The sequence below is a fragment of the Tenrec ecaudatus genome, chromosome 2 (genome assembly GCF_050624435.1).
Source record: "Tenrec ecaudatus isolate mTenEca1 chromosome 2, mTenEca1.hap1, whole genome shotgun sequence".
Taxonomy (NCBI): domain Eukaryota; kingdom Metazoa; phylum Chordata; class Mammalia; order Afrosoricida; family Tenrecidae; genus Tenrec; species Tenrec ecaudatus.
In genome coordinates, this window is record NC_134531.1 from 183,089,550 (window position 1) to 183,101,575 (window position 12,026).

The following is a 12,026-nucleotide window of genomic DNA, read 5'->3' on the forward strand; positions in this document are numbered from 1 at the left end:
CACATCATTGAAGGTAATTGACTTTGCTTCATGGCAGCTGCAATATGACTATTCTATTCGACCAAACAATCGGGCACCGTTGCCCAACGGGGCCATCCTGTCCCTTCTTCTTCTTTTGTTGTTCGAGCTGAGTTTCTAGGCCAGTTGTGTGCAGGAGAAACATTGCCACCCATGGAGCACACACATGGCATGAAAGATCAGTAACGAGTGTGGGGCTGGTCTGGGGACTCGACCGAGGTGCCCGAGAGCAGGGGCTCCCCACACTCATCGAACATTGCGTCTCCCTAGCACACGCCACAGCCTGGTGGAAATCTTTATTCTTAAATTGGTCTCCAGAGGGCTAGCGGAGTGAATTCAAGAATGCAAAGCACATTGCTATAAATATTTATCCAGCATATGGCCTCTGAATGATTTGCCGTGCGTGTTTACACTTATTTACTTACATTCCCTTTAAGGTTGTCAGCACTTGTGTCCAGTGTGTGGGAGGGTTTTGCTTCTCAAATTTCTCCTCTTGGAGTACGTAGCTGAAAAGAAAATCAGCTCCCGACACACGTTTCAGCATAGGAAAATATTCCTCTTAGGCCACAGGAGGTGATCAGATAGCAAAGGGTGGGTGTGGGTGTGAGTATTGATTAAGTCACCGGCTCTAGAGCCCAGGCTCACCTGGCTGACCTGCCCAGCAGCAGCTTCTCGGGGAGCGTGCTCAGTCTAAGGAGAGCTAGCCATCAGAGAGGACTAGCAGGATGCCCGGCAGAGTCAGTAGTGTGGAACTAGCACTGGGATGCGTCTTTTCCAGCTCAAAAGGAATTGAATTCAGCACTTGCCCGAGGTCCTCCCATGAGTCTATGGCAGAGTTGGGATTTGAGTCCAGATTCCAGATCCTGTTAGCCACTTCCCCATAATGCCTCTATATTATGAAAAAAATATTCCCCAGTTTAGTTCACAGTTTAAAAATGAGGTTTATAGCCACTTCTATCAAAATTCTGCAAAGGCAGATAATTGTTGTTTAAATGTAAAGAAATAAACACAAATGCCTCTCTGTTCATAAATCCCAGCCCTGTTATTCAATAATCTCTAGTTGAGCAAAATCTAAGTGTTTTAACCCATCTTCCTTTTGTTGGATTTTGAAACATCTCAGACACATAAAATAGGAGAAAACCACTTTCTCAGAGGAACACAAAGGAAGTGCAGCGAGACTGTGTGTGAAAGGAAGACTGCATGGCATGAATGTATTGACTGTTGAAGGAATTTTTCCCGAACTGCCCGATAGAGGACTTTATACATGAAGATGTTTGCATCCGGTGTCACCAAAGGACACGTTGGGAGGGACAGGAAACGGGTGTATCACCTCATATTTGGTGTGAGTGGAGCAGAGCAGACCTGCTTATCAAAGATGATGAACAGGTATTCTCCATGCAGAGACGGGAAGGTAACTCTGGGGCACAGCGAAAATTTGCGGCTTCGTCTGTTAGGGAGGTGATGGGGGAGTTTCGTTGACTGACTATTGAAGATTGCTAAGGAAGCCCGTGGGAGGCTTTTCTTTCTCTCTTTGCGGAAATAAATATGCCTGCCTAATGAAGTGGCAGGAAGTGCATTCCAGCCTTCCTGTTTGATGCCCATGTGCTCCTGGTGGAGCAAGCCCCTGCAGGCTATCCATTTGGGGGTGTTGATTTCCCCTCCTGCCATAGGGCTTTGGGGAGAGCGGGCCAGAGGGTGGAGAAGTGAACCTGCTCTCGGCTCATGATGGCTTCCTGAAGACGTTGTTCGGGATGGAGAGGCTGAGAAGGGGTTCATAGCAGAGGAGCTAGAACAGGGTGGGTACTGGGGTCAGAGAGGCAGCAGTGTTCAAATCCCATCCACTTTGCAGAGAGGCGTGGTGATCTTTTCTCATGGAATTGCAAGTGAGACCCAGCGGTAGGGGTGAAGCCCATGGGGTGTAGCACATACTCGGCCACAGGAAAGAAGGAACCATTCTGTGAAGACAGACCAACTGCAGGCTGACGCTCTCTGAGGCACTGAAGAGGCTCAAATTGGCAATACAATGTCGATGCCAGAAGCCAGTGTCCAGAGCAGCAAAAAGGCTCTACTACCGTCCCCAGAGGCTGCCTACTTTTCTGAAAGTGACCGGCATATGAGGTGGGGCACATGGAATAGGAGGCGAGACCCGTGTACCTGGCAACCAGACTCAAAGTCTAGCTCAAGTAGCATTGGCAGATGACCTTGAGCAAGTTATAGGACCTCTCTAAGCCTGGGATTCTCATCTGGAGACAGAGCCGGGAGGACACCTGACTCTTGTGAATACCCAATGCGGTCATACACACAAATGTGGCCATCATGAAGTTTGCTGCCACGAGCAGAAAGGTGCCTTGAGCTCTAAACATGATGGATGCCCTGGTTGGATGCTATTTGGCATCTTCCGATCATGTGGTCTTCTTGTCGGTGCAGATTGCTTTCTGGCTCTCAGAGCGCATGGCATCCACCCCGCCACGGTTCTCCCTCAGTTCCTACAGGGGATGCCAATGATCCCACATTCCTTCCTGCCTAAGTCCCTTCTCCAAAGAAGCAGAGTGAGTCAGCATGCTAACTGATTCCTACTCAGATCTCCTCAAACGGACCTAAGGCTTCACCACCCCAACTAGGAGCTTTTCCCTGGGGGCCTCAGGGACAGGGGGTGTGGGACATTATTGCCCTGCCTTACTTGAGACAAAACACTTCCATAGAGTCTATTCTGACTCATAATGACCCAATCAGACAGAATAAAACTTCCCCCTTTGAGTTCCTGAGACTGGAACTTTTCACAGGAGTAGAAAGCCCCATCTTTTGCCCAAAGAGTGGCGGGTGGTTTTGAATTACTAACCTTGCAGTTAGCAACCCATCACACAACCATTATGCCACCAGGGTTCCTTACTTGAAACATGGGAGTGGACATCTCCCCTGCTCCCAAGTCCATTCCGGATTGCAATGCTCTCTTGAGACTCTTTGTGATGCTTGGTTTTAGCTACCAAGTGCTGAGAGTGAGGGCCATCTCTGTGTCACGGAGACTTCCCCAACCTTAGGAAATCAACTATTTCCATCATCAGGATCGTTTTGTGAGCGATGGTTGCCTGCCATACAGGAATTTTACTTTCACCAGAGATATATGTGTATCTTCAGATTTTACAAGCTACCTGGGGTTCACTGGGGCTACAGAAACATCAAGGCTGTAAATATCACGAGATAGAAATCTTCGTGGGCTGGAGGACATCTAGGTTGTCTAGGAGGTCGGGGACTTGGGAGGTAGTGCGAGCTCTCCCACTTTGGGGACAAGTGACTCAGCCTCTGATGTAAAGCAGGGATGAGGATGGTCCTTTCAGAGGTGGTCGTGAGGATTAGAGTAGTGAAGATTATGTTAAAAGTTCTGTTTGATGGGGTCACAAAGCATCCTTACAGGGGTTTGAAAAATCTTGCAAGAATGGCTTGAGTTCATTGTCTCAGTGAGTTCTAGGCTGCTCCGTCCCACGACTTCTTGCCCTCTCTCAGAGGCAGTTCAGTGCACTCTGACAGGACTCCATGGCCCTCTTTTCAAGCAGTCACCATGAGACTGGGCTTTTGCTTTTCTCCTTGCTCAAACGCAGAGGGGGCAGTTCCAGCTCTCTTTTCCAGTTCGGCTCACTTGATGAGGACTTTCAGAGGGCTCAGACTCTGCTGGGAGCAGAGATGGGGATAAGGGTGGATTTCCAGGACCCACTGGAGAATCAGATGGAATCTAATGAGAGGAATGGACTCTCCAACCATAAAAAATGTCCAAGATGCATGCAGTTTTTCAGTTTCAGAGAGGGTTGGAACCCCCAAGCCCTTGAAACCAATCTTTATGCCCCTAAGAGTCTGTCGCCTTAGGGTGAAATCCATCGATCTGTTGTCATCATCAGACCCTAGTCTGGATTTGGTTTAGAGCCCAGCAGTTGGAATCACAGAGATAGGATTACAGACTGACACACTCTGTTGCAAGAGTATTCCTTGTTTCCCAGGGAGCTCCTTTCTGAAAATCTAGGTATGGCTTCACATATTCTAGGTAGACAGATAGTCTTGCTATGTGCTCCCCCTGGCCTCCCCACTTACAAAGGCCAACCTGAATCTCCCTTCAAGAGGCTCAACGGTCACTGTAGATAAAGCTAAATATCCCTGCTGCTTCATATATATATATATATATATATATATATATATATATATATATATATATATATAGCTTTATCTACAGTGACCATTGACCTTCTTGAAGGGAGATTCATATATATATATATATATATATATATATATATATGAAGCAGCAGGGATATATAGCTTTAGGGTCCAAAACAAGTTTCTATAATGAAATATATATATATATATAATGATATATATAAATAAAATTTTATAGGGGGCCCTTACAGCTCCTATCATAATACTTCTATACAACCATTGTGTTAAGCACATTTGTACATTTGTTGCCATCATCATGTTCACTCTCCTTGAGCCCTTGGTATCAGCTCCTCATTTTTCCTCTCCCTCCCTCCCTCATGAACCCTTGATAACTTATAAATTATTATTTTTTTCGTGTCTTACACCTACCACTCCTTCTTTCACCCACTTTTCTGCTGCTCGTCCCCCTGGGGTGGTGACACATGCCGATCAGAGACCCTTGCTGCTGCTTTGGGCCCCCCAGTGGCACTGTGTTGCTGCAGTGCTTCGTCTGCGCATCCACTGGTTTCTCTACCTCCCTGGGAGCTCCTGGCATCGGGTTCAGCACCCCTGTATCCTCAGTTGAGTACTTTGCATGAGTCTGCTACCCAGAAGATGCTGTCAGTGTGGGCTGGGTCAACTTTCTGTGCCCCAGCACCTCTACTCAGAGTTGTTCCACAAGCAAGCACCTGTGGGTCTCTCTGGAACCCACACGCTCGCTTTTCACAGCTCGCAGACACTAGAAATTCATCAGGAGGAGGTGCTGGTTGACTGACCCGAGCCCGTCTGTAAACTGTGTGCACATTCAGACCCAGGGAACAAATAGGATTAATAAGACTGGTAGTGCACGGTAACTCCAAGGCTGGTTACCATTTACAACAAGGCGGCCATGTCAGCACCTGGCGCGCTCCAGTGGTTTCCAGAATGCAAGTAATAGAATTTCTGTAGTTAAGCAGCTGTCATTCCCAGGGCCAAGGATACTCATGTATAAACCCGTAATGTAGAAGGGCTGTGACGGGTCCTGGGCAGGAGGGTTGGGGGAGGCAGGGTTATCCCAGGTCATACGGCTGGCCATGGCTCTGGGACCCAAACTGGCCAAGCACAGAAAATGGCAATTTCTGCAGAATTTTTTCTACTTTGTTTTTCTTGGGCCAGAATGCAATCGGCGTGGGAGCTGGGGACAAGCCCATGAACGAGTATCACTCCGTTGTATACTATCAAGTCAAGCAGCCGCGCTGGATGGAGACAGTCAAGGTAATAAGAACATTGGTAATTAACAGTGGCAGCGGTCATGTGTCTAGGTCTCCTGATGAACCAGTCAGTTTTCGGGATTACAGCAACTCTATGACATCCGTATGAATTTTATCTCCATTGTACCGAGGAAGAAACTGTGGCCCAGCGAGGAGAAGTAACATTCTCAGGGTTATACTACTGATGAGTGCCAGGGCTGTGATGTGAACCTGGGCAGCCTGGCTCTTAATTACGAAGGAAGGGAATGGCTTGGAGCAATTAACCTCAAAAGGATGTTCTGTGTAATATGAATTAAGGGATGCTACTATAAAGTAATGTTGTTCCCTAGAAAAGTAAATTAGAGAAATACTGAGAAGTTGGAGAACAACGTCAAAAAGCCTCTTGATCACACATCCTCAGATCCGCCCGGATGCACACCTGCTATGCATCTGTGCAAAGAGGAGAGGGTTTCCCAAGCCTCCGGAACCACAGTGCGGCTTCCCCTTCGGTGCCGGCATCACGTCCCAGGGCTACGATCCTGCTGGGTGTGTTTCCAGAATCGCGTGTTCTACTCTAAGTACTCAGAAGCCAGGAGGACGAGGCTTGGTCGTACATACCTTGAACATGTTGCCAGGAGGGACCAGTCCCTGAAGGACATCACGTTGGGTGCAGTAGAGGGCAATAGAAAAGCGGCAGGCCCTCAAGGAGATGGATGCACACAATGAGCTCCAACGATGAGCTCAAGGCTAGCAACAACTGTGAGGACGCTCCGTGTTCAGTGGTTCTCTGGTGCCCTGGGTCTCTGTGGGTGGGAACTGACTGAATGGCACCTAGCAACAACAACAACAATCTCAGCAGGATTGGGGTCAGAGAGGTTTGGCAGATGGATGTGACTGAACAACATTGAAGAATACATGATGATTTACTGTGTGAATTCTCCAGTTTAATTTTGGGGTCAATGATAGACATACTTTTGGGGGTGATTTAGAATGAAATAAAGAACTTGCTCTACCTTTGAATCACAGCACCACATGCCATCCATCAAGGCTACGGTGTATCAGAAGCTCATGCCTGGGTCTGAATGAGCCCCGGCAGGGATCCGGGGGGTGCTAGGCAATGAACATGGTGTCCTAGGTGGGTGAGCACCATGGCTCTCTTGACCAGCTTTCACTGGTCTGGAACCTAACTAATGGGTAGCTGTCACATAGTTATCTGAATGGTGCCCAGCCCACGGAGCTGTGCCATCCTGTTCACCAGGCACGGGTGGAGGAGCTTGGGAGCCGATCATTGCAGCACATCAAAACCACTCAGTATGTAGTGAAATTGGACTGCAGTTGCCCACAGGTTCTTAGCTCTTTTGCTCTGTCTGAAAACACATTAAGACCCCCCAGCTCATGATGTTATTTTTCAGAACAGAAAGTGCTTCAAAGTGTACATCTGTTTTTTTTATAGTCATCTGGACATCTGTAAATTTGCACCCTTTTTAAAATCAGCATGCTTTCCACGCAGATAGCTAAGCCTGCCTGTGCTGACCAGATTTGCACATTATGGAAGAAGCTGCGGAGCTCTGGGAGGGAGGGCTGTTGCAGGGCCCGTTCTAATGCATCTTCATCAGGGGTGCCGGGAGCCCGCTCGTCAGACAGCTGTGCTGGGTGGCAAAGATGGGCTTCACTCAGTAGCTTCACAAATAGAAGCATCCGGATACATGTCCATCCAAGGATGGGAATGAGCCCTAGAATTTTTCCAAATATTATTGAATTAAAGCATTTATATTAATTTGCATAAACGAAAGTCCTCTAGCAATCCCCCTAATGACCATTCCTAATTTGCTAAGCCCTGCTGAACCGCCAGCAACTCCTGGAGTGTGGAGGGTGATGTGCATTGTGCCATTTTGCAGTGCTTCAAATTTGGTGCTTAAGTTATGTGACTTTTATATCAATTTGGGGAGATTCATTTTTCCTCACTATAATTTACGGAGTTCTTTTCATTGGCTGGGGATGCAATTTGCCGAATGGATTACATTTGGTGCTTTATTTTTTCTTCATTGCTAGTTCTTATGTAAATTATGTACAGTTCATCAGACCTGATTGATGGGTAACAAATCAGTGTGCTGTGCTCTCAGTTAAACGGCCAGGTTGTCTTTGGGGGTTTAGGGCGTGGGTGGGAAGGGCCCCTTAACCCATTGTCTTCTGAGTTCTGGTTTCTGTCTGTTGAGGTTGCAGTCCCTATTGAGGACATGCAGAGGATCCATCTGCGGTTCATGTTTCGACATCGATCATCACAGGAATGTGAGTACCCAGCACACCAGCATTTAGGGCAGTGGCTCTCAACCTTCCTTCTGCTGCGACCCTTTCATATAGTTCCTCCTGTGGCGGTGCCCCCCCCCCCCCCCGCTCCCCAGCCACAAAATTATTTTTGTCGCTACTTCATAACTGTAATTTTGCTGCTGTTATAAATCGGGTAACCCGTGTGAAAAGGTCGTTCGAGCCCCAAAGGAGTAGCAACCCACAGGTTGAGAACCACTGACCTAAGGGGAGATGGACAGGTGAGGTTGGGTGGCCCATGGACCATTCTCTTTCCTGACCTCATCTTGTTGTTTCCAGCTAAGGATAAAGGAGAGAAGAACTTTGCCATGTCCTATGTGAAGTTGATGAAGGAAGATGGAACCACTCTGCATGACGGATGCCATGACTTGGTCGTTCTCAAGGTGCGATGAGCAGAACTAGCGCCCTCTGTAGGGAGGGCAGCATGGGAAGTGAGGGATGATGACAGTATTGTTTAGGGTTAGCAGCCCAGTGAACCACTTGCTGTTGAATAGATGCCAACTCACGGTGACCTCATGTGCAACCGAGTAGAACTGTGCACCATAGAGTTACCAAGCACTGATTTTTCAGAAATAGATGACCAGGTCCTTTGTCCAAGGCACCTCTGGATGGGCTCGAGTCTCCCAACTTCTGTTTAGCAGCTGAGCTTGTTCACCATTTACACCATCTAAGGATGCCATGGTTCACAGCTGGAGCCCCAAAATCTTATCTGAAAGGACTTAGGCCCTCATTGCCCCACTTGCCAGCTGTGTGGCTTTGGGCAGTGCTCTGTGTGCTCATCAGTGAACCCATCTTGGATACTTGTAAGGATTGAGATGGCAGATGTAAACCCTGGATAAATGGCAAAGTTATTATTCCATGGAGAATGCGTGGTAGACTCCGAAGACTTTCTGGGTTATGTAGAAGAGCAGCAAGAAAGATTTGAGAGCTGCCTCGTGTGATTCAAGAGAAATGTCAGAGTGTGCAGTTCAGGTCTTCCTGCTCATTACCACCTGCATGGTGTGTGCCGGACTCTCCGTTTTCGGAGAGGTCATGAGATGACCCACGTGAAAATGCCCAGGAACAACGAAGGGTTACAAACTTACTAAGATTGTTTTAGATCATGAAATTTAGGTCACTTTTATGAAGTGCCAGAAGGCTTCTGCTAGCATTTGATTGAAGCCAAGTGTTTGGCCAAGGTTAATTGGCCAGCACCTTGAATTTGGCATCCTCCACTAATAGGCTGCAAGTCTCGTTCCTCTGTGCTTCCCGTGGAAAACACAGGCTCGCTAAGTCTCATCACATGATAGTCTCTCTAAGCTTCTCAGAGTTTTCTGGAAAACCCCTCTTTCTTTGGCATGGCCCTCTAGTTTTCTCATTTATTACTTGGTAAGACAGTGCTTGACTTGAAACCCATTTCCCCCAACCAAGTGTGCCTTCCTCCAGGGCAGAGGCCCGGTTGCAGTCAGCTTCTCATTTAGGCAGCTGCCGGAAGTCCCACTTTCCGCATCTGTCAATCGGATGGTGGCGCGATCGGCGTCATAGGGTGATGCTGAAGCTCAACTGAGATGATCTAAGGACAGTGCAGCTTCTGCTGCAGAGTCAGGGCTCAGCACATGTCATCTCCTCTACAGATCCCTTTCAGCCTCCTTGGGGACGTGTGTCAGTCACTCCGAGAGGTATTGTATTGCGTCACTTCATTTCTCACGAGAAATGCCAGGAGTAGGTCAGAGTCTTATCCTTAGGATATCCGGTTCCTGCTGACCGACTGCCACTCGCAGCGACTTCATGTACGTACGTCAGAGTCACTGTGCTCCTTAGGGGGTGTCACTGCGGTGTTTTCAGAAAAAGACTTTTCTTCCCAGGTGTTTCTGGGTGGCCTGGAACCTTCAAACTTTTGGTTAGCACCCAAGCGGGTTCATCGTTTCACAGAAACAAAGCACAGAGAAACCAAGGAATAAATCTCAAATGACAGCTGTAGATTGTGGAACAAGGTCAAAATCCCAGGACCGTGTAATTGTATGTCCTGCTTTAGCTGTGAACTTCTTTAAACAGAGTCCCTTTCCTGCTAGGGGCATATGTGAGGATCTGCAGACACTCTTGATGGATCGAAAGGGGTCTGTCTGGGAGCCTTCAATTTCTTCTCTCTCACTCTTTTTTCCATTAATGAAGCTCACAGAGGCATTTCATTTATACAATTTTAGATTCTTTCCTATTGAGTGAGAAAACAGCCCTGACTTACCAACAGCAGTTTAATATTCTTTGATGATTTCCTTCGAGTCTCTCTACCCTCCACGTCCTGCAGCACGGCAAGCCCCGTGCAGCCCAGGGCAGGTAATCTTGGTGTGGGACCTCGTTTTCAGGGCGACAGCAAGAAGATGGAGGATGCCAGCTCTTACCTGACGCTTCCTTCGTATCGACACCACGTGGAAAACAAGGGATCCACCTTGAGCCGGAGCTCTAGCAGTGTTGGGGGGCTCTCTGTCAGCTCCCGGGATGTGTTCTCCATTTCCACCCTGGTGTGCTCCACAAAGCTCACTCAGAACGGTAAAGGCACCATGGGGGTCGCGTATGAGTGGATGTGGAGGCGTGGGTGTGTGCATGCTCACACGCGGAAAACTCTGTTCAGGACCCTTCAGATCAATGATGCTAACCCTACTTGTCTGGACGGTTTTAGTGGGCCTGCTGGGTTTACTGAAATGGCGCATGAAACCCCAACTCCTACAGGAGAATTTAGAGAAATTGAAGATCGTGGACGGAGAAGAAGTGGTCAAGGTCAGTGGGGCCTCCTTGTTGGTATGTCCATGTCCCAGTGGCAGAGCTCACCACCTTGGTGGCTTCTGGGGAGAAATGAACTGTTGAAGGAATGGACTTAACTCTTTTCTCTGATGATGCGTCACACGGTGACAAGTTGCCATTACAAGCTCACTGCCACTTTGTCTTTTCTAACTCCCGAGTGACCCCAGAGGACAGCATAGAACTGCTCCATAGGGCTCCCGAGGCTGTCACTCCTTAGGGCAGCAGGCAGCCCCATCGTTCTTCAGCAGAGTGGCTGTTGGCCTTGACTCGCCCACCTCCTGGTTAGCAGACCCGTGTTTAAACCACCGCACACCCAGGGCTCCTGCCGGTTGCCATGGAGAAGCTTCATCAGGAAATCTGGGGATCTGACTGGGTTCAGTGCCATGGAATGTGAGGGACATATGGTTGTTGTCAGTCTCTGGGAAGACTTAAGTCTAAGTTTGGCTCCAAATGCCTCCACTTGCCATGATATAAGGGGACTTCAAGAAGTTTTTGGGAAATTTGTAACATAATAGAATTTTCTCCATAAACTCGTTGTGACAATGTTAGGCTGTGGCCAATCTGTTAGGATTGTTAGGCTCATCGAAAGCCATACGATGTAAAGATTACTCAGGAAGGCTCTAGCACATAGTACATGATTACTGAAATAAATCATTCAAAAGCATACAGTTCAGTAAGGAGGAACTATTTTTGGTGACATATATTGCTATCGTAGTGTGACTTTTTAGTACTATCTGCCTGGTATTGTTTGAAATAAAGTATTCTTGGTTTTCTCTGCTCAGAGTGCAGCATGTATTAAAGACAAGAACGGGGAAGACATCAGGCTCACATTTTACGTGAGAGGAGCAGAGACAAAGCAGATGTCAGGCATAGTGCTGCGCCCTCATGGTGGTGGAGAAGGTCGCGTGTCTTAAGGCAGGGCTAAGGCAAGAACCCTCTCTGTAGCAGCATGCATGGGACACATGCTTCCCAGCAGTCCTGCTGCTCTTGCTTCCGGCATGGACATGGTACAGCAAGAAACTCTGGGATTAATGGCTTTCCAGGGTAGCTGTGTATTTGGAGGAACTGTAGTGTTTATTGACCTACCCTTTAAGAAGGAGAGGAATTCCGTTTATTTCATTGCCCACACACCGAGAAGCAGTGGTAGACTTTCCAGATCAATGCTCTAAACGTGCAGTATTGACCCCCTGACCTGCTTCCACAATGGCAGGGGAATTCCCCAGACAATCTCTTTTATAAGGTCTGTTTCTTTGGGGCAGCATGGGGATATCACCTGGAAAGAAATACTGTTATTTGATCTTTGCCTTATTCTTCTCCTTCACCCCCCAACAACAACAATGACAACTTTGTACAATACAAGAACCCAAAACCAAGCCCACTGCCATCAAGCCAATGCTGATTCCAGTGGCCCTGTGGAGGGAGGGTAGAACGGCCCCTGTGCGTTTCTGAGACTGATTTTTTTGTGTGTGGCAGTGGAAAACCCCGTCATCCACCCAC

At 47.9% G+C, this 12,026-nt stretch overlaps 1 protein-coding gene across 1 annotated transcript in view; it reads left to right on the forward strand.

The window, feature by feature from the left end:
- Positions 1-12,026, forward strand: part of DOCK2 (dedicator of cytokinesis 2) — a 522,265-nt gene that overhangs the window by 60,322 nt on the left and 449,917 nt on the right. Inside the window, exons 16-20 of the mRNA XM_075542723.1 lie at positions 5,353-5,451; positions 7,643-7,715; positions 8,031-8,134; positions 10,094-10,277; positions 10,408-10,505. Of these exons, the coding sequence (XP_075398838.1) occupies positions 5,353-5,451; positions 7,643-7,715; positions 8,031-8,134; positions 10,094-10,277; positions 10,408-10,505 (558 nt within the window). The remainder of the gene's footprint in view (positions 1-5,352; positions 5,452-7,642; positions 7,716-8,030; positions 8,135-10,093; positions 10,278-10,407; positions 10,506-12,026) is intronic.